Consider the following 22,334-nt stretch of genomic DNA (forward strand, 5'->3'; position numbering starts at 1 on the left):
ACAGGACACTATTAGCTGCACCATCTGATAAGAGCTTGCGCTAGAGCGTATCTGTGTTTATTTTTTTACTTAGTGAAACGCTTCCAGTGTCAATTTTGACATTTGGCAGCCTATTTGAATGCTGTATGCGTTAATTCCTCCATTCAACCCTGGATATAACCGATGAACTCACGACATGTCGAGTTGTCTACTGGCAGTGGCACCTGAGTGGCGGTAACTTTCACGATCCTCTCACGGTCTGCTAATTGTTAGCCCATACTGTCAGTGTATACTTTGACGGCACGGAGGAGTCCACAAACCGAGGATTACCTGTTGGATACTTTTACTAGTGCTGTCACGGGGAAAGGTGAAACGGCATGGCTGTGGACGGTAATTGAGATCCAATAGTCGTGCATGCGGACATCCAGCCCGACATCTCAATAGACGGATCATCCCCTATCTTCTCTTGTGATATACTTTCTATTATCGGTAAAGCCAGGTTAAGCTAAACAAGTGCGCAGTGTAGCATTAGTTTTGCTGAACTTGCATGACCGCTTCCCCTGCTTATTTTGGGTTTTAGATTTCAGAATTTAGGTGGAATTTTTATGCAGCACAAACAGAAACCGCTGTCCGGACGGCGTGGTGCTGAAATTGATAGCGATTAAGGGTGACGGATTAGGGTCAATTTGCTTACAGTGATCACTGGCCATATAACCCATTCCTTACAATTTAACGCCTATTTTGAAATCTTATGAATGAACCAGTTGTTCACTGAAGATTGGCTACATCTCAGATTCGATGTTTTCAAACACTTCTAGTGTATTTTTATTGAAGTTACTTTTCTAAGTGGCATGAAGAAACATACACCCATGCCCCATGCTGAAGACCTAGACTAGAGGGTTGATATCGAAGGGTGATGTCCATTATGAAATGTTCTCCACCAGTGGCATTCATATGGCTTGGCTTGATAACGAGCTGCCTTTGCGAACCTTGGCTCTGTTGGGGGTCTGGAATAAGGGGGATACTGGATGATGCAGAGGGGCACAAGCAAAAGGACCAAAATATACCCTTTCATCTCCTCTCTCGCTCTCCTCTACTGTCTCGTGTTCTGTCCTCATTTAAACTAAACCTGTGTCAATTAAAGAAACATTTGAATGAACATCACACACACACTACTCAAAACATCACTTCCAACACATCCAGAAAATCAACCCAATCTGGCACATTAATTAGTAATGACCTGTGGCTGGTTGCCAGGTTATGCTGCAGTAATGGTGTGTTTACTCTAGCTAGCACCTTTTCCCTTCATTATGATACTGAAAAGACACTTCCTGCCTGTAGAATGGGATAGGGTGTGTGTCTGCCAGTAACTAACCATAATGATGAGCGACTGATTTATATGCAGTAGTCATGTGGAGTTGCCAGAAATGCCTGGGAGCTATCTGGGTAAAAGTTGAAGTTCCTTTGAACATCAGCTCATAATGACTCAGTTTAATGGCTCAGCCATTATAACACCTGCTTGGTCTGCCTGGAAAAACACCTAGTAATGATGGTTGAGACCATCTCTCAATGAGAAGGCACCCAGGATTTTACAATTCTTTGGCATATTATATTTTTCCAGATTTCACATGGCATTTTTAGTGCAAATTACAGCACAGTCAGTGAGAGAATTTCAAGCACCACAAGCCTGTGACTTTACTGCCACTGTTATAGTCAAATCCTATTGCTCAAATCAAAACTGTATTTGTCTCTTTTACTCTTCTAGCGGCCTCCAGTTTCAGTTTCTGCCGGCCTGCTGTGGAATATAGAGCGCTGCCGGAGGACTTCAACCACCTGAGTCGACGGACGGGAGGGAACCTGACTTGGCATGACGGGCGGGGTCAGAAAACAGCAGGGGGCCGGACAGTGAAGCTGCTCCAACAGCCTGGGACAGAGAAATATCAGGTGGAGTACCTCAACTATTTTAGATCTCTATTTCAGCATATCAGATCATAATCACAGATCAGATGTTTTCAAATCAATAAAAAGAGTTCTGATTAAAAACAGACAACCTTTCTTTCACACCCTTTCATTGTCTTTTATATGGAACACTTGCCATGATGCTAATGGCTGCCTTTTTATGCTGTATCTGCTTCTAGTCATCCACTACATCTCTAATTGGTAGGCCTATTCTAGATGCACATGTACATTTTTAAAAAGGAAAGAGCTTCATGGGTTATTATTCCTCTCAGATCAGTCTTTTTCAATTATTAATTGACGTGTATGTAAGCTTCTCTCTGGCCCTGTGTAATTTACCAACACAAAAGCTTCTCTCTTCACAAAGAGAAAATATAAAAATATTATATGACAAATGCAATGGACTTTATCCATTGTTCCAACACGAGCAGCACTTTGTTCGTGGAGAATGGAAGATGCTGTTTACCCAGAGGGCTATGGGGCACTCAGACTGTCCAGCCTTTTATAATTTAAAAAATAACTGCTGTCCTTCCTATGTACAGAAACACCAGCCTTTGTCTGTGGACTGAGATCTAAAATGGGCAATATACTGTATGACATCTAATGGCTGTGGTGAACCTTACAGTATGTGCTCTGGCAGATACATTTTATAACAAAGCATGTCTATCAATTTTGTGTGAACTGGGCCATAGCTCTATGATTTGGAGGAGGGGGGGGGGTCCTGGTTCTCGGTTCCTGGTGCCTGGTTCAATTAATGGTAGGGTAATAGGGGGTAACTAGCCCATGGGGCATCCCTCCCCTTGTTTTCAGTCACAGGTGGGGACTGGATTAGGTGTGAGCAGTGGAGTAGGTGGGCTCGTGAGTTGTGCTCCAATTTTACTGGGGATAGCTTTATTTGTGACCTACAGGTACAAATTTGAATCGTGCAAAAGCAGAGCATAAGAGAGTTGCCACATCAATGTTACACTGAGTTAATTAGTTAAGTTATTGTTATTAAATGTTATATTCCAATGTTATTTAATGTTATTATATATATTCCATTATTCCATTATTATTTATATTCCATTCCAATATTATATTACAAATTTTTAAAAACAACCATTGAAAACCTTTTGCTCCTGAATGTCATTTTAAAGACTGTAAGGATTTAAAATCTTGCATTATTCAAATCATATTTAGTGCAGTTGTACATAATGTATTGTATAGAAAATGAGCAGCAAAGAAAGAACAAAGAAAAGTAATGAGTTAAAAAGAGGGACTTTACATCACATCTCCTCATAGTGCAGTTATTAATGGTGACATGTGTAACACCATTTCCCCCCCATATTTTATTGAAATCATTAAAATAAGACAACTAGACTTGAAGTATTACTTACTAAAGAATTTCTAAATAAAACTGATTAAATGGATTTTAACACACTTCTGTGAAACCCTATGCCATACTCTTCTACCGGGGGGCAGTTACACCCGGTATAAAAAAAAGGCCCTTTTTTGAAAACAACATTTCATGAAATAACTGAAAAAGTGTAAACTGTAGCCATTTTTTTACCTTTATAGTTTATTCGCCTAAGCATGACCTTCATCCACATACCAATTTTTTTCCCAGACGTTGCTCTTTTGTGTCAGCAATTAGACATGTTCTTAGGGGGGGCTAGTTACCCACTAGCACCCTATCTGATATATTATAGTATTCCCTTTACGTGGTATTACAGGGCAGTGAACCATTTGTGTTTTTTAAATTGACTTTTAAATCGTGTTATTGCAATTTCAATGTGCCTGTTTTTTTTTTACCAATGAATGAAGGAATCTCTGCTATACATTGCGGTTTCCGAGTACCCTACAAATGTGGGTTGATGACAGAGATACTTCCCTTCCCCTTCCATGCATGCATATGCTTCGTGCTTTGTGTCTTTCACGATCACTGCAATGCATTACATAATATTGTATCATGAATGTCTGTGATAAAAAATGCAGGGAGAGAGCTTATTTGTTTTTGTTTGTTGCTTGCCAAATTCAGGCCAAGGGGTGTAGCACTAGCATGTTGAGTTCAAACCTTTTGAACTTTAAGTGGGGCTGCTCTACACTGGAGAAGAAGAGCAGAGCAGAAAAGGAGAGAACACTGCATTCATTGATTTTTAAATTGAATGAATGATCAAAGGCTTCATTTGATTAGTCACCCATATCCTGCTGAGATTCCAAATGAAGGAATTTGGTATTGGGATAAGACTGACCCACATGCACTCTGGTTTGATGCTGATGCTCATTGCTCACAGAACTATGTTCCCTGATCTTATAGTTTCAGATGAATGTCTGTGTTTGATCTGCAGGTGGACCTTTTATATGATAGGCTTCATTAGTGATGGGTTTAGTGTGTATATATGATAATGTGAGAACAATAACATTACTGTCGGGCAGGCGGTATCGGAACATGAGGTCTGATACCAACAGTCTCAGAGACAGTTTATATCAACAAGTCATCAGACTGCTGAACACTTGAACTGGACTGACCAGCTGCTCATGCACACACCCACACAGACATACAGTACACACACACACACATATACACTACAAGACCAAAAGTTTCTCATCGAACATCTCATTCCAAAATCATGGGCATTAATATGGAGTTGGTCCACCCTTTTCTGCTATAACAGCCTCCACTCTTCTGGGAAGTCTTTTCACTAGATGTTGGAACATTGCTGCGGGGTCTTCCATTCAGCCACGAGAGCATTTAAAAATATATATATATATTTCACCTTTATTTAACCAGGTAGGCCAGTTGAGAACAAGTTCTCATTTACAACTGAGACCTGGCCAAGATAAAGCAAAGCAGTGCGAAAAAAACAACACAGAGTTACACATGGGATAAACAATCGTACAGTCGATAACACAATAGAAAAATCTGTATACAGTGTGTGCAAATTAAGTAAGGAGTACAATAAATAGGCCAATAGTGGCAAAGTAATTACAATTTAGCAATTTACACTGGAGTGATACATATGCAGATGAGGATGTGCAAGTTGAAATACTGGTGTGCAAAAGAGCAGAAAAACATATGGGGATGAGGTAGGTAGTTGGTTGGATGGACTATTTACAGATGGGCTGTGTACAGCTGCCGCTTAAAGTTCGTGAGGGAGATATAAGTCTCCAACTTCAGTGATTTTTGCAATTTGTTCCAGTCATTGGCAGCAGAGAACTGGAAGGAAAGGCGGCCAAAGGAGGTGTTGGCTTTGGGGATGACCAGTGAAATATACCTGCTGGAGCGCGTGCTACAGGTGGGTGTTGCTATGGTGACCAGTGAGCTGAGATAAGGCAGAGCTTTACCTAGCAAGGACTTATAGATGACCTGGAGCCAGTGAGTTTGGCGACGAATATGTAGCGAGGACCAGCCAACGAGAGCATACAGGTTAGAGGTCGACCAATTATGATTTGTCAACGCCGATACCGATGCCGATTATTAGGGGACTCACAAAAAGCCGATACCGATTAATCGGACGATTACAACAATACTGAATCAATTTAGCCTCAAATAAATAATGAAACATGTTCAATTTGGTTTAAATAATGCAAAAACAAAGTGTTGGAGAAGAAAGTAAAAGTGCAATATGTGCCATGTAAAAAAGCTAACGTTTAAGTTCCTTGCTCAGAACATGAGAACATATGAAAGCTGGTGGTTCCTTTTAACATGAGTCTTCAATATTCCCAGGTAAGATGTTTTAGGTTGTAGTTCTTATAGGAATTATAGGGCTATTTCTCTCTATTATACCATTTGTATTTCATATACCTATGACTATTGGATGTTCTTATAGGCACTTTAGTATTGTCAGTATAACAGTATAGCTTCCGTCCCTCTCCTCGCCCCTACCTGGGCTCGAACCAGGAACACATCGACAACAGCCACCCTCGAAGCATCATTACCAATCGCTCCACAAAAGCCGTGGCCCTTGCAGAGCAAGGGGAACAACTACTCCAAGTCTCAGAGCAAGTGACGTCACTGATTGAAACGCTATTAGCGCGTACCCCGCTAACTAGCTAGCCATTTCACATCGGTTACACCAGCCTAATCTCGGGAGTTGACAGGCTTGAAGTCATAAACAGCTCAATGCTTGAAGCACAGCGAAGAGCTGCTGTCAAACGCACGAATGTGCTGTTTGAATGAATGCTTACGAGCCTGCTGCTGCCTACCATCGCTCAGTCAGACTGCTCTATCAAATATCAAATCATAGACTTAATTATAACATAATAACACACAGAAATATGAGCCTTTGGTCATTGATATGGTCGAATCCGGGAAACTATCATTTCGAAAACAAAACGTTTATTCTTTCAGGGAAATACGGAACCGTCCCGTATTTTATCTAACGGGTGGCATCCCTGAGTCTAAATATTGCTGTTACATTGTACAACCTTCAATGTTATGTCATAATTATGTACAATTCTGGCAAATGAATTACGGTCTTTGTTAGGAATAAATGGACTTCACACAGTTCGCAACGAGCCAGGCAGCCCAAACTGCTGCATATACCCTGACTGTTTGCACGGAACGCAAGAGAAGTGACAACATTTCCCTAATTATAAGAAATTCATGTTAGCAGGCACTATTAACTAAATATGCAGGTTTGAAAATATATACTTGTGTATTGATTATAAAGAAAGGCATTGATTTTTATGGTTAGGTTTGGTGCAACGACAGTGCTAAATCAAGTAGGCTGTGATTCGATGAGAAATTAACAGGCACTGCATCGATTATATGCAACGCAGGAAACGCTAGATAAACTAGTAATATCATCAACCATGTGTAGTTAACTAGTGATTATGTTAAGATTGATTGTTTTTTAATAAGATAAGTTTAATGCTAGCTAGCAACTTACCTTGGCTTCTTGCTGCCCTCTCGTAACTGGTAGTCAGCCTGCCACGCAGGCTCCTCGTGGAGTGCAATGTAAGGCAGGTGGTTAGAGCATTGGACTAGTAACCGGAAGGTTGCAAAAACGAATCCCCGAGCTGACAAGGTAAAAATCTGTCGTTCTGCCCCTGAACAAGGCAGTTAACCCACCGTTCCTAGGCCGTCATTGAAAATAAGAATGTGTTCTTAACTGACTTGCCTAGTTAAATAAAGGTGTAAAAAAATAAAATAAAAAAATAATAAGAAATCGGCCAAATCGATGTCCAAAAATACCGATTTCCGATTGTTATGAAAACTTGAAATCGGCCCTAATTAATCGGCCATTCCGATTAATCGGTCGGCCTCTAATACAGGTAGTATATGTGGCTTTGGTGACAAAACGGATGGCACTGTGATAGACTGCATCTAATTTGCTGAGTAGAGTGTTGGAGGCTATTTTGTAAATGACATCGCCGAAGTCAAGGATCGGTAGGATAGTCAGTTTTACGAGGGTATGTTTGGCAGCATGAGTGAAGGAGGCTTTGTTGTGAAATAGGAAGCCGATTCTAGATTTAACTTTGGATTGGAGATGCTTAATGTGAGTCTGGAAGGAGAGTTTACAGTCTAGCCAGACACAGGTATTTATATTTGTCCAGAAATTTGACGAACTGACTTGTTGGAAAAGTGGCATCCTATGACGGTGCCATGTTGAAAGTCACTGAGCCCTTCAATACAGGCAATTCTACTGCCAATGTTTGTCTATGGAGATTGCATGGTGGTGTCCTCGATTTTATAAACCTGTCAGCAACGGGTTTGGCTGAAATAGCCGAATCCACTAATTTGAAGGGTTGTCCACATATTTCTGGCCATGTAGTGTATATTCATGCTACACACACATCACAACTGCTGCTACCAGACTCTTATTAAGCTGCTCAATTTAAACACATTGCCCCCAATCCCTTCTTCCCCAAAACACGTGTAAATATTGGACTATAAAGTGTGCCTTCCTGTATTATACTGATGCTAAAATGTTTATACTGAGCCGTTGACTTTGTTTGTATTCTTATCTTATATTATTTCTTATTGTTGCGTTGTCGAGAAGGAACCTGCAGTAAGCATTTCGTTAGATGTTGTATACCATATGTATCCCGTAGATATGACTAATACAATGTGAAACTTGACACCCACAGCTGCTGTGTGTGTGTGTGTGTGTGTGTGTGTGTGTGTGTGTGTGTGTGTGTGTGTGTGTGTGTGTGTGTGTGTGTGTGTGTGTGTGTGTGTGTGTGTGTGTGTGTGTATGTACATGCGTGCATGTGTACAGTAACCAAGGCTTATTAGCTTTTGCATGACTTTGCCAGAAATGCTGTGGTTGCAGAGATAAGCTAAAGTGGTATGAACATGAGTTAAGTAAAGGATGGCAGTGGTGTAAAGTACTTAAGTTAAAATACTTTAAAATACTTTAAAGTACTACTTATGTCGTTTTTTGGGGTATATGTACTTACAATTTATATTTTTGACAACTTTTAATTTTACTTCACTACATTCCTAAAGAAAATACTGTACTTTTTTACTCCATACATTTTCCCTGACATCCAAAAGTACTTATTACATTTTTAATGCTTAGCAGGACAGGAACATGGTCAATTTAAACACTTATCAAGAGAACAACCCTGGTCATCCCTACCACCTCTGATCTGGCGGACTCACTAAACACAAATGTTTTGTTTGTAAATGATGTCTGAGTGTTGGAGTGTGCCCCTGGCTATCGATACATTTTAAAAACAAGAGAATTGTGCCATCTGGTTTGCTTTATACAAGTAATTAGAAATTATTTATACTTTTACTTTTGATACTCAAGTATTATGGGTGAGTTTCACTTTTACTTGAGTCATTTTCTATGAAGGTATCTTTACTTGACAATTGGGTACTTTGTCCACCACTGAAGGAAAGTCACTCCCATCACTATATTCCTGGCAACTGCATTGTCATGCATTATATCTGTGTGGCTAAGATCATGAAAGTGGTCCTTGGTGACCAGAAGAAAGAAAGACCCCTGGGTGTTTGAACAGATGTTTTGATGGATGAAGGATGTGCTAGTCTAACTGACGTGGTGAGGTTGTCATCCCTTGAGGCACTCAAGGTTAAAATACATCACTTAAATGGGAGGGGAGGGGTCTGAGAGATAATGGAAGCAGTAGAGGGCCAGAAAAGGAAATATGACATTGCAGAAATAAAATATTCGGTGTGTGTGCTTGGGTGTATTTCAGCGCCGTTCAGGCGACTCCTATGGAATCTACCACACCAGCCCCACCCAGCCTAGTCTGATCCGGCCTGTGGTGTTATGGACTCAGCAGGACGTCTGCAGGTGGTTGAAGAAACACTGTCCTCACAACTACCTGACCTACGTAGAGGCCTTCTCTCATCACGCCATCACAGGTATCAACTAGGACACGTGTATTACTGGCACAAAGAACATCATTCATAATTACAGAATCATAGTAAAATACAGTTGGTTTGAGTAGATACAAGTGCACTAACCCAAAATCATAATTTACAATCATAAAAGGAGGCTAAAATACAGTAAGCGTGGATGGCTGGCAGAGTAGAGTTAGTTGAATAACTATGCTTGTAATACTCTTTACCCAATACAGGTATCAAAGGGTACAAGTGCACTAGCACAAAAACATTCATTAATAATCATGCAATGAGATTGGAATACAGCAGGTGTGGGTGGATACAAGTGCACTAGCAGAAAAAACATAATTCATCGTCAGAAAATGCTAGTAAAATACACAATACAGTAGGTGTGGGTGTGTATGAGTAGTGACAGTTGAATCACTTAATGACAGCCTCCTCTCTCTGTTCCCTCTCAGGCCGTGCTCTGTTGCGTCTGAATGGAGAGAAGCTGGAGAGGATGGGCTTGGTGCAAGAGACACTGAGGCAGGAGCTCCTACAGCAGGTGCTTCAACTGCATATGCAAGAGGAGAGACGAAACCTGCAGCTCCTTAGCAGAGGTGTGTGTGTGTGTGTGTGTACGTGTGCTTGTGCTTGTGCTTGTGCGTGTGCGTGTGCGTGTGCGTGTGCGTGTGCGTGTGTGTGTGTGTGTGTGTGTGTGTGTGTGTGTGTGTGAATTACAGATAACATTTGAATGCTTTTCTAACAGTTCCTATTTTCTCCCCTTGCCTTTCTCTTGTAACAGGTGGCTCCTTTGGAAATCTATCGTAACATAACATTCCATTTCTGACTGGGTTGTTTACAGTGAAAACTGGAAAGATTATAGAGCACTTCAACCATGTACAAGCAGGGAGTCTGTACACCAGTCAGAAACTAGGACTGTAATGTGAACCACATGGAAACTATTAACTCTGACGAGGACACATGAGATGATCACATGCCATATCCAACTCAGACAGAACCGGGGGAGATGGAACAGTCCCAAATATACATACACAACCGGGGGAGATGGAACACTCCCAAATATACATACAGAACCGGGGGAGATGAAACACTCCCAAATATACATACAGAACCGGGGGAGATGGAACACTCCCAAATACACATACAGAACCGGGGGAGATGGAACACTCCCAAATATACATACAGAACCGGGGGAGATGGAACACTCCCAAATATACATACAGAACCGGGGGAGATGGAACACTCCCAAATATACATACAGAACCGGGGGAGATGGAACACTCCCAAATATACATACAGAACCGGGGGAGATGGAACACTCCCAAATATACATACAGAACCGGGGGAGATGGAACACTCCCAAATATACATACAGAACCGGGGGAGATGGAACACTCCCAAATATACATACAGAACTGTGATCAATAGAGCACAGCCCCAACTTTGAAAATTTGGATATTGGTTTTCCATCAACTAAAGGGACAGACATACTATACAGTTCTATCTGTGATTTGAAATTAAAGGATGTTATTAAAGGCTTCATGTCAGATTGGCTGTTTTTGTCTTGTTGCCTATTTTTATGTTATTTTATGTTTTAACCATACAGCTGTGCAAGGTTTGTTGTGAATTATATATTTTTGTCACAATGGTTCCTCTTGGAAGTATCCTATAGAGTACTCTAATTTGGGGCTTAATTGTAAATTGGATAGATTGTTGTGAAATACATTTATGGGGAAGGGCTCCTTATTTCAGACAAATAAAAATGTATTATGTATTTAACAATGGCCTACATGATTTTTCTGTGACTCCAATCCACTACTGGTGAAGATCAACTACATTACCCACAACCCTCTTGAATACATGGCGCTGTCCACCAGCCGGCACCAAAGAGGGCGAGAGGAAGCTGAGTGCAGCGGGAAGAAAATGTCATCGCGCTCAGACAGGTACTGGTTCTTACTGCATAGACTATTTCATTCTTATACCTTGTATTAGCTGATGTTGTTTAAACGAAGTCTGAAATATATGACTATGTGCTGAGCACTGCATTGCATTTATGCCTTTCGTTGTAGCCTAATTTACTACGGCATTATTTGACCTCCCAGAGCTCACAGTGGCTTGCTTAGCTGTAACGTCCCACCTGCGCTTAAACACACAGTCAAGTTGGGATTCATAGAATGTTGAAGTTTTATACATTGAATTCAAATACCGGTTAACTGAGTCGGATATCAAGTTTGATCATTTACCAATGATCATTTTAATGCTGTGTGTCAGCTGCTCTGCCGTCGCCAATAAAGTATGTCACCAAGCAGTCGCGTAATAGGATCAGTCTAATAATGGACATCTGCCTTGGATCTAGCACAGAACACAACAGAATGACGCTATTGCATTGCTCTGCTCTCAGTATGTATCTGCTAAAATTGTAGTATTTGAGTGTATGTAGTTTGTTATAGTAATAACTAGGTAGCCTACACAATGGTAAAACAAATTTGTGCCATCAATGGACACATGCTGAAGGAAATGCAGTGCCCTGGCATTGTGCAAGGAAAAACTGTGACAAATATGATAAAACAGCAACTGAGCGCAGGTTAGAGACAGAGTCGTAATCAGACAAACACTTGGGAACATGATTGCCCTGCAGGATATCTCTGTCTTAGCCTGGTCCCAGATCTGTTTGTGCTGTTTTGCTAATTCTTGCCAAACTGATTTGGGAACAGGCTATCTCTGTCAGGATCAGCATAGGAGATGAAGATCAGCAGAGGACGTCCTGGTGCAAACAGGTCACACTTGGGAGCATGATCACCCTGCAGTACTATGCCTGCACGCCCTTCCTCTTGGAGCATTGCACTTGGTAGCCTCGACTTACTCCAGCCATTCTAATACGGTACTGAGAGGTCTGGCTCACTTGTGAGACTATGCACGTGAAGAGGAAGATCAGCAGAGGGCGTCTTGGTGTAAACAGGCCTCTATTAATAACAGTCACCAACTCTGTGATCCTCTTAAACACACTTAGACAAGGGAGGGAGGTGAAAGTGGAGAGGTAAAAGGAGAGAATTGGTGACATTTTCCTTACTCTGGTCTGAGCTGAGATTAGGGAAGAGATAGGAGAAGAGGAACCTAAGAGAGAGGCTAGATTCAGTGGGTAGATTGTAAAACAGGTCTCCCTCTAAAGTCCGTCAGGTGGATTGTAATCTCTTTTCTATGGGGGTTAACTTTGACCACGTTTGCTGCCTCAGTAAGCGTTAGCCTGTGTGAGCTCTACTGTGTTAGTAGTGAGTACTGTAGTGAGTACTGTAACTGTTGGGCCTGAGCTGGAGCAGCCAGCCCTCCCTGTTTCGCTGCAGATATGACTCTGCCTGCATACACTGGAGCCAGAATCTCAGGCTGCTGGTCCATGACGACCCGCAGGTAAGTGGTCTGTTTACATAGTGGTGCATGCTTATTGGAATGGATGCTGCCTGTGTGAGCACTAAGAAAACACAGACAGGGCTGTGGAAGTCATTCTGCCTGTGTGTGTTGAGGGAGTTGTTATGAGTTGTCCCATCCCATGTCAGTTGAGACATACTGATGATGAGAGGTACAGGGAAATGCAGGATCTATCTACCAAAAACATATGTTGAAACAAATCAAGATTTTTATGTTGGGGCTTTAGTGGAGCCTGAACAGTACTAAATTTGTATTTAGAGTCTGATGTAACCGCTAAGCTGGTTTTTAACCTTCAGTTGAGCTTGATAGTAAACAAGGGTGTGACGGTGTTGGTATAAACCTTATCAGTGACGTTACCTACGAAAGGGACCATTATAGTACTTTATAACACTCCTAAAAAACGTCCCTCCTTTTTCTTGTACTGTAATTGTACCCAAAGCTCTATGTTATTAACAGGTTAATGATGATATGATGATTGTTGTTTCACAGTGGTAGTGGGGAAGACTCGTTAGATCGGCTCCTGCCTGGCTCTCCTATCACGGCTCCACGCAGGAAAAGCACATCCCAGACTAAGACAGAGCCTCCCCTGCTTCGCACCGGCACACGCACCATTTACACAGCCGGCAGACCCCCCTGGTATGATGAGCACGGTGCACAGTCCAAAGAGGCCTTCGTCATCGGTACAACCGTTATGGGTGTATGCCTTATTTAATTGTCAGTGTGTGGAGTGTTAATTGTGAATTTTTTATGTTGTATGTGGAGTGTTGTAATGGTCTTTCCTTATTGTATGACTTGTTGTTGTACTTAAACATACATGTGTGTTTGTCTGTGCAGGGTTGTGTGGGGGCAGTGCTTCAGGGAAGACCACGGTGGCCAATAAGATCATTGAGGCTCTGGATGTCCCCTGGGTAGTGCTGTTGTCCATGGACTCCTTCTACAAGGTGAGAGACTGGCATTCATTTGGCTTGCTTGAGATTTAGCATCTGGACATGCTACTGTAGGTTAAGGGGAGTTCCTCTCCGTTCCTCACAACAGACTTGTTGACAGACACCTTCGTGATACTGTATGAATGAGCTTACCCACAATCCCTCCCTCTTAATGATGTTAATCACATGTGAAGCACATGGGGAAGAGACTGTCCACAGCCTGGGTAATCCCCTCCCCCTCCCTCCCTTCTTCCTTCCATCATGTCTGTTTATAGAACACCAGGGAACAACATGCCCCTAACCCATGGACTCAACATGCAAGCACACACACACATGCACACGTAAACGCAATCACGCACACACACACACACACACACACACACACACACACACACACACACACACACACACACACACACACACACACACACACACACACACAGGTTTGGGGAGTAACTGATTACATGTAATCGGTTACATGTAATCTGATTACCAAAAAAAATCACTTTAATCAGTTACGTTACCAGCAACAAATTGTAAACAGATTACAGATACTTTTGAAAAATATGTTGATTACTTCATAGATTAGATTTAAATACAGAAAGGATGTTTCTGAAAAAATACATTATGACACCTTTTCTCAATGACATTCAATTCAGCATGAAAAAAGGCACAAGTTTAGGTTTGTTCCACCTGAGCAAGTCTGACCACAAGTCTGTATTCTTCTACTGCCTCTTAAAGGGATAGTAATCCGAAAGTAAATTAAAGTATTCAGATTACGTTACTGAGTTTGGGTAATCCAAAAGTTACATTACTAATTAAAATTTTGGACAGGTAACTAGTAACTGTAATGGATTACATTTAGAAAGTAACCTACATGAGCACACACTACATGAGTAGGCAGCATTACAACTTTTTGTTTTTACACGTTCACCTTTTCCCTTTACCCTATGAAAGATCCCATTGTGTTTCTGTGTCCATCCTTCCCTGAAGTTTGCTCTCCTGTACCCCCTAGGTTCTGACCCTTGAGGAACAGACCCTGGCAACCAGTAACGACTACAACTTTGACCACCCAGGGGCGTTTGACTTTGAGCTGCTAGTTGCCACCGTTAAGAGACTCAAACAGGGCAAGAGCGTGAAGATCCCAGTGTATGACTTCACTACACACGGCAGACAGAAAGATTGGGTGAGTGCAGAACCGAATGGCCATGTACCAAGGGAAAATTCTAGATTCTCCTGATATATTTATCCACCGTAAATAAACAGAAGAAGGGTATAACTGGCAGCTGTTGCAGTTCTGAGCATTTCTGTTGTGTCTGTCTCTTCCCTGTGTAGAAAACTGTGTATGGTGCAAGTGTGGTCATCTTTGAGGGGATCATGTCCTTTGCAGACAAAGAGCTTTTGGAGGTAAGGCTGTATGATCATCACATGTTTATGACTTCTTTACTGAATCAGTTGAGTCATCTGTGACTGCAAGGTACAGGAACATAGTGCTATATTGCTGCTCTGTTTGTCTCCAGCTCCTAGACATGAAGATCTTTGTGGACACTGACTCAGACATCCGGCTGGTACGTCGGCTTCGCAGGGACATCACAGAGCGCGGGCGGGACATCGAGGGGGTCATCAAGCAGTACAACAAGTTTGTGAAGCCTGCGTTTGAGCAGTACATTGAACCCTACATTCGACTGGCAGACATCGTTGTGCCACGAGGTGAGAGATGGAGCACTACCCGTTAGAAAGGTCAAAAGTGCAATATTTCTGCATTCTGCATTTTGGCATCTGCCGATCTCAATATAATATTTGTTAGCCATTGGCAGCTAATACCAATATGAAGGCATATATATCCTGCTGATATACTATTGTTTCGTAGCTGATATTCTGTGCAGATATTGTTAATTATGAGGTAGCCATTTGAGCTACTGAAATGTTTCTCTCCAAATTAAAATATGTTGTTTCCAAGTGAAAATATGATTCCCTCTGCCAGGTGGTGGTAACATGGTGGCCATTGACCTGATTGTCCAGCATGTCCACAAGCAGATGGAGGAGGTGGGTGAGCAACAGAACACTATACTCAGTAGACTGTATATACACTGAGCGTACAAAACATTAAGAACACCTGCTCTTTCCATGACAGACTGACCAGGTGAATCCAGGTGAAAGCTATAATCCCTTGATTGATGTCACTTAAATTCATTAAATCCACTTCAATCAGTGTAGATGAAGGGGAGGAGACAGGTTAAAGTAGGATTTTTAAGCCTTGAGACAATTGAGACATGGATTGTGTATGTGTGCCATTCAGAGTGTGAATGGTCAAGACAAGAGATTTAAGTGCCTTTGAACTGGGTATGGTAGTTGATGCCAGGCGCACCGGTTTGTGTCAAGAACTGCAACGCTGCTGGGTTTTTCACGCTCAACAGTTTCCCTTGTATCAAGAATGTTCCACCACCCAAAGAACAGCCAACTTGACACAACTGTGGGAAGCATTGGAGTCAACATGGGCCAGCATCCCTGTGGTACGCTTTCGAAACCTTGTAAAGTCCATGCCCTGACGAATTGAGGCTGTTCTGGGGGCAAAGAGGGGGCGGGTGCAACTCAATATCAGGAATGTGTTCTTAATATTTCTGAGCTGCAGTGCATGAGAAGATGGTGCCACACAGTGGCAGAATGCTAGAGTATCTGTAGAGGTATTGTGAGGGGATGAGTGACTGACATCTCTTTGCCTTTCTCGCTCTTTCTTTTTCTCTCTCTCGCTCTCTCGCTCTCTCTCTCTCTGTTTCATTCACCTTCTTCTACATTCTGTCTCGATCTCTCTCCCTGTCTCTTTCTCTCTCTCTTTGTGCAGCGTGAGCTCAGTGTCAGGTAGGCTTACACATCTTACACCTCCTCACTCCCTCCCCCGTATTTGAGTTTTTGTAGTGGTGTTATTCACAATACCCCCACCAGGTGTCTCAGGGTGACTTCATGGACTCCTTTTATTGAAGAACTAGTGGGAGAGCAGAACAGTGTCTAGTCATTGTCACCTATTCAAATGTATTCTCCTTTGTATTGTTTCCTCCAGGGCGGTCCTGGCCTCGGCCCAGCAGACTCAGCCCCTCCCCCAGACCCTCAGTGTGTTGGAGGGTACGCCTCAGGTTAAAGGCCTGCATACCATCATCAGGTCAGATCACGTTCAAATAGAGCCAGTCTAGAATCAACACACACTTCTTTTTTTTCTCATTCTCCTTCAACTAATTTGTGTAATCCAGGAATCAGGAGACCAGTCGAGACGAGTTCATCTTCTACTCCAAGAGGTTGATGCGCCTCCTTATTGAACATGCTCTAACATTCCTGCCCTCTCAGGTATGTGGACATTATTTACCAATGTTTATAGTGTATTCTACTGTAATATGTTATTTTGTTATATATGATTAGACATAATGTCGCTAACTTCATCCCTATTGTATCATGTAACAGCCATGCACGGTACAGACCCCACAGGGCCAGGAGTATGATGGGAAGAGAAGCTTCAGTGGAAAAGGGGTGGGTACTGTACAGTCATTGACACTACTCCTGTTTCCCTGCACTATGTTTGGTATTCCTTTCTAGTAGTATGGATTTTGTGTGTTTGTCACCATGCTGAAGCTCCATCCTCCTCCCCCCAGATCACAGGTGTGTCTATCCTGCGGGCAGGGGAGACCATGGAGCCTGCTCTGAGGGCTGTGTGTAAGGATGTCCGCATCGGCAAGATCCTCATCCAGACCAACCTGGACTCAGGAGAACCAGAGGTACTTTAGAAAGTAACAGAATATAATAGATCTTTATTGGCTGAAGAGAGGAGAAGTGGTCCTATTTAGAAAAGTCACACTTACCGTATATCCACCTCACTGGGTGTCTCCCTAGTAACAAGACCTGCCTCCTCTTCCTGATCGTATCTCTGTGGTAACCCTGTTTCTCCTTCATCCCTGTCCAGTTGCATTACCTGCGTCTGCCAAAAGACATCAGCGAAGACCATGTCATTCTAATGGACAGCACTGTGTCTACAGGCGCTGCAGCCATGATGGCTGTACGGGTCCTATTGGTAAGGGGGCAGTAATGGACATCCCCATCTCATAATAACAGAGAGCCCCTGTCTTCAGGATTAATCACTCATTGCTATAATAACCATAGAATTATAATTAGTAGTTGTATTTCTATGATATTACTAACCATACTAAATGGCTGGGTTTTAAAGTGATGGCCATAGCACTAAATGTGTTTTGATGTGTCCATGCAGGACCACGAGGTGCAGGAGGAGAACATTGCGCTGGTCTCTCTGCTCATGGCAGAGTTGGGGGTGCACTCGGTGGCCTACGCCTTCCCCAAGGTCAAAATCATCACCACAGCTGTGGACAAGAGTGTTGATGACTTCCTGCAAGTCATTCCAGGGATTGGTGGGTTTGGCATTGATATAGCTAACATGTCTTACCCCATACACTAGTACAAACCACTCCCTCCTGTTGTTACCCACTGAGCGCAGACGTCAGTTCAACGTTTAGTTTTGATATACATTTGGTTGAGTTGTCAACTAACGTGAATTCAATGTGAAATCAATAAAACATTTCACCATGTCATTGGATTTAGGTTAAAAGTTGGGTGAAAGAAAAGAAAATATGAAATGCCCTTACATTGATGACTTTTTGCATATCCATTTAGTTTTCCAAGTTGATTCAACCAGTTTTTGCCCAGTGGGAAGTCAGTAATGTTGATTGGCCTATTTAATTAGAATTCTGCTTCAATGACTACACTTTTCTGTAATCCATCTCAGTAATGTGCTCTTCACGGTGATGTCTGATGTGTTGCTCCATGTCATTTAACTCTATATTTCTGTGTTTTCTGTCAATACAGGGGACTTTGGGGACCGCTACTTTGGGACAGATGGTGGATCATCAGGCTGGAGTGACGATGAGGAACAGGAGCGCCCCAAACAACAAACATGAACGTGATTCTGTGAAACACAAGGTTAAAGGCTAGCCTTGTGAAACCATACTGTGAATTTGTGATAATCAGGCTGGTTTAACAAGGCTAGTTAAGGGCATGATTAACCAGCAACACCAGTCAGATTCCATTTAGCTGCTATAGACAGACACAACAAATGGTTCTCTATAAACAAGACATTACTCCCATTTATGTACAGCAAGACATTTTGTATTCTATTTTATGGTATATATTACAAGATTTAAATGGAGGGATTATTGTTCTATTTATACAGTTGTATTGTTCAGTTCTGGACTGCTCAAGCAGAACATGTTTATATATGGGGCTACATGAAACTGAATCAGTTTCATCCCTTCTGAAGAGGATGCTATCTTGACAATTGCTATGCTATCTTGGCAATTTTATATTAAATAGATTATTGAAAGTTTGGTAGTGAAGCTTCCTAACCTGTAGGGGGAAGCATTGTTCAATTTTAGTTGCTGTGTTGCCATGTTGTGTGTGTGCACCCAGATACTCAAACCACACTAGAAATCATATGAAGGTCTGCAATTGGTCCATTCCTTTTATTGAGTGAAATTACAAATCATGTACTGGAAATTGCCCATTATTTTCAAGTATTTGAAAAGGTATTGCAATTTGAAAGGTGTTGAGTTGAAATGGTATTGAATCCTCCACCCATGATTGAGAGAACAGTCACTAGCAATTAATCGAGAATGATCTTCACCTGAACAAAGAGATCATGACATGTGCTGATGTTTGATGCTAAATGCCAAATATTAGATATCTTTGTATCTATCTTACCCCAATTTTTTAGGGTGTGACATACATTAATACGTTACGTTTATTGTAGTCGTTTTTACCTAACATAGTACACACATATGTATGAATGTTGAATGCATTATATTTTCTACCTCTGACAAGCATAGCCTACATTTAGAGTTATGAGAGAACATTGTTTTGTGGGGAATTTGTTTATTTATAATCACAATATTTCTCTGTGATAGCCCTCACAGAGTAGGTGGCTGTGATCATGGATGTCATGCAATGCATGTTGCATTCTCCAAGACAGCACAAGACTCGCCTGCCCATGTGACTACTGCCTCAAGGTTAACCTGTTACTATGGAGACAAGCCCACCAATGAAAATTCAGCAGACGGTTGCGATGTTGACTGTAAGCTTTTTGTTTTAAGGATGACCTATTTTTTTCTCCAGCTAGTCAGACGCAGACCCTTCTGTACGCACGCACATACACACACACACATGCCGCCACATTTGAACATTTATCTCTGGGAAATGCATGTGTTATTAGAGTGTAATTATGGAATAAAGTGAATGTCAGATTATCATTTAGGAAACAGTCACCCTTACTTACATCTACTTAAATTCCCAATCTAGCTCTCATACCATCATGGCCACCTAATCATCCCCAGCTTCCAATTGGCTCATTCACCCCCCTCCTCTCCTCTTTAACTATCCCCCAGGTCGTTGGTGTAAATGAGAATGTGTTCTCAGTCAATTTACCAGGTAAAATAAGTGTACAAAAATTATAAACATCTACTTGAATGCATCCAACTTTCTTAATGCCTTAATAGCCAATTAAATCATGTTTTCCTGTGATAAATCTGTAGCCCGATTGTAGAACGTTTGTCTTCCATTAGTCACCACCAATGTTTTTCAGAGCTGCCTTTGGTTTCAAGAGCAGTTTGATATTGATTTATATTATTTTGCCTACTATGGCTGCTTTTAGACAGGCAGCCCAATTCTGATCTTTTTTTTCTCAGTAATTAATCTTTTGACCAATCAGATCAGCTTTGAAAAATACCTGGTGTGATTTGTCAAAAGACCAATTAGTAGAAAAAATATCAGAATTGGGATTCCTGTCTAAACCCAGCCTGTGCTTGATTTGTGTCTTTATTATATGGCAATGCTTTGATCATGATGTTGTAATAGGCATAATTATAATATCTTAACAGATCATGAACAGCGCATATGACAAAGAGTTCAATGGAGGGACAGCTTTAAACTGTGCTGTGGTCTAGTGAAGTTAGCTGGCATGGTTGGACAAATAATTATTACCTTCTGGTGGAGTTAATCCCGTCTAATAAAAGGCACATGAGGTACATGTTTAGATTATATATATTTTTAAGTGAAGCTTAGAGAAAACAATTTTTCAAAGTGCCACTTTATTACAAAAGTATAAACTTGACTGACATTTTCATGAATAGTAATCTTGATATAAAACATTACAATCTTTTGCATTTTTAGCACTTAATTACACACTTCGAGTACAAGACCCTGTAGTCTGATTAGCAAACACACAACATTAGCTGCCACATAAAACTTAGCTGGGCTTTTCAAATAACACACCATAACTTAAATGGCTTGGGAAAATAAAATAAAAACATCAAAATTCACATGGTTTCATTGCTTTGCAATTTTGTCACCAGATAAGTCATTCCAAAAATACAGCCAAACATAAATAGTAAAAGATAGATTTCTTGACACCAATGATATATTTATTATTCTTTCTCTTTTTGTAACATACTCACGTACACATTGCATCAACATACAGAATAATAACCACATTATGTGCTGGGTATATTTGGTCAAATGAAGTTCTTTAGTGTCCAGGTTGAGATGACATTTTGTGTTATACTTCAGATACGCTCCTTTACAATATCTCTGTTGTATCGTTATCATTTGTTGTCACTGCACAGCTGAATTTTTTATTTTCATTTAGGATATCACTGGCAATTGAGAGGACATAAAAATGTTCATCAGTGTAGTGATGAGATCGCTACAGAGAGTCTGTTAATGAATACTCCACCTGCGTTCAAAGGTTAGGAGGGTGAAATCACCATCGTGAGGCTGAAGCAGTATCTTGATTGAGCCACAGTTTTGAGACTGAGGATGGAGCTATTAGATTTGTGTAGACTTCACCAGCATGTCCCCTTGACATGATATGGCCCCTGTGGTTCAGATAGTAGTATCCTTTCCTCTCTGTGTTGAAGACGAAGGCAGTGACCAACTTGAGAGTAACGATTGCCAGAGATTCCTAGTAGCCAAAGCTATCCTGAATTAGAATGACATTGTGCTCTCTAAGAGAAACAAAGCAACATAACAACCAAACAATCAGTAAAAAAAACAAAATAAATGTTCTTCGGTACCACATGACAGTGCTTGATTTTTGTTAGAGTTTTTTTAGCATGCAACATTAAGCAGGCAAAGTGCAGGAAAAGGATTGACAAGTAAAAACAGAAAAACTGAAGTAAAACACTTAATTTACAGATGGTAGTGGAGACAGTCCATGTGATATGTAACAAATGAAAAGGGAAAAATATCAGGTATTTTTATCTGTGAATATGGTCAAAATTCGTTGTTTTTTTTAGGAAGAATGCCAACATTTTTGCAATTTAGTTAATTATTCTCTCATAATTTGACTCTTTGTCCCTGAGCTTTCAAGTCCTTTGATTAATATTAATTTATTTTATATTATTATTTTAATTCCTTCCTGAATCACACATCGACCAACTTGGGGGAAAGGTTTGCCATAAACAGACTAAGTGCTACATAGGGAGAAAACTGAAAGTTGTGCTCGTTCGTAAACTAGGGCTCCAGAATTGCCAGTACAATAACACTGTTTTAACCATGGAAATTAATTATAAACTCAGCAAAAAAAGAAACGTCCCTTTTTCAGGACCCTGTCTTTCAAAGATAATTCGTAAAAATCCAAATAACTTCACAGATCTTCATTGTATAGGGTTTAAACACTGTTTCCCATGCTTGTTCAATGAACC

The 22,334-nt window shown here is 41.2% G+C and overlaps 2 protein-coding genes across 2 annotated transcripts; both read left to right on the forward strand.

Annotated features, from left to right (window-relative positions):
• The first annotated feature begins 356 nt into the window (after positions 1 to 356).
• On the forward strand, positions 357 to 10,042 carry LOC120058640 (sterile alpha motif domain-containing protein 10-like). Its single transcript, XM_039007396.1, has 5 exons — positions 357 to 369; positions 1,745 to 1,923; positions 9,085 to 9,253; positions 9,691 to 9,831; positions 10,017 to 10,042. Exons 1-5 carry the CDS (start codon positions 357 to 359, stop codon positions 10,040 to 10,042), a joined length of 528 nt encoding a protein of 175 aa, XP_038863324.1.
• Positions 10,043 to 11,095: 1,053 nt separating this feature from the next.
• On the forward strand, positions 11,096 to 18,539 carry LOC120058641 (uridine-cytidine kinase-like 1). Its single transcript, XM_039007397.1, has 15 exons — positions 11,096 to 11,178; positions 13,148 to 13,338; positions 13,493 to 13,599; positions 14,600 to 14,770; positions 14,920 to 14,991; positions 15,105 to 15,294; positions 15,569 to 15,630; positions 16,427 to 16,443; positions 16,643 to 16,741; positions 16,830 to 16,923; positions 17,038 to 17,103; positions 17,226 to 17,348; positions 17,534 to 17,641; positions 17,837 to 17,993; positions 18,448 to 18,539. The coding sequence occupies exons 1-15, from the start codon at positions 11,096 to 11,098 to the stop codon at positions 18,537 to 18,539; spliced, it is 1,632 nt and encodes a 543-aa protein (XP_038863325.1).
• Positions 18,540 to 22,334: the final 3,795 nt, after the last annotated feature.

Source organism: Salvelinus namaycush, chromosome 14 (assembly GCF_016432855.1).
Source record: "Salvelinus namaycush isolate Seneca chromosome 14, SaNama_1.0, whole genome shotgun sequence".
Taxonomy (NCBI): domain Eukaryota; kingdom Metazoa; phylum Chordata; class Actinopteri; order Salmoniformes; family Salmonidae; genus Salvelinus; species Salvelinus namaycush.

What these genes read in the sequence shown, in the direction of transcription:
- LOC120058641 (XM_039007397.1), top strand. Translation starts at nt 11,096, where the DNA reads ATGGCGCTGTCCACCAGCCGGCACCAAAGAGGGCGAGAGGAAGCTGAG. An exon ending in TAACATTCCTGCCCTCTCAG is followed by an intron (nt 16,924 to 17,037) that starts GTATGTGGACAT and finishes ATCATGTAACAG; the next exon opens with CCATGCACGGTACAGACCCC. An exon ending in GCAAGTCATTCCAGGGATTG is followed by an intron (nt 17,994 to 18,447) that starts GTGGGTTTGGCA and finishes CTGTCAATACAG; the next exon opens with GGGACTTTGGGGACCGCTAC.
- LOC120058640 (XM_039007396.1), top strand. An exon ending in CTGGGACAGAGAAATATCAG is followed by an intron (nt 1,924 to 9,084) that starts GTGGAGTACCTC and finishes GGTGTATTTCAG; the next exon opens with CGCCGTTCAGGCGACTCCTA. An exon ending in CCTGCAGCTCCTTAGCAGAG is followed by an intron (nt 9,832 to 10,016) that starts GTGTGTGTGTGT and finishes CTCTTGTAACAG; the next exon opens with GTGGCTCCTTTGGAAATCTA.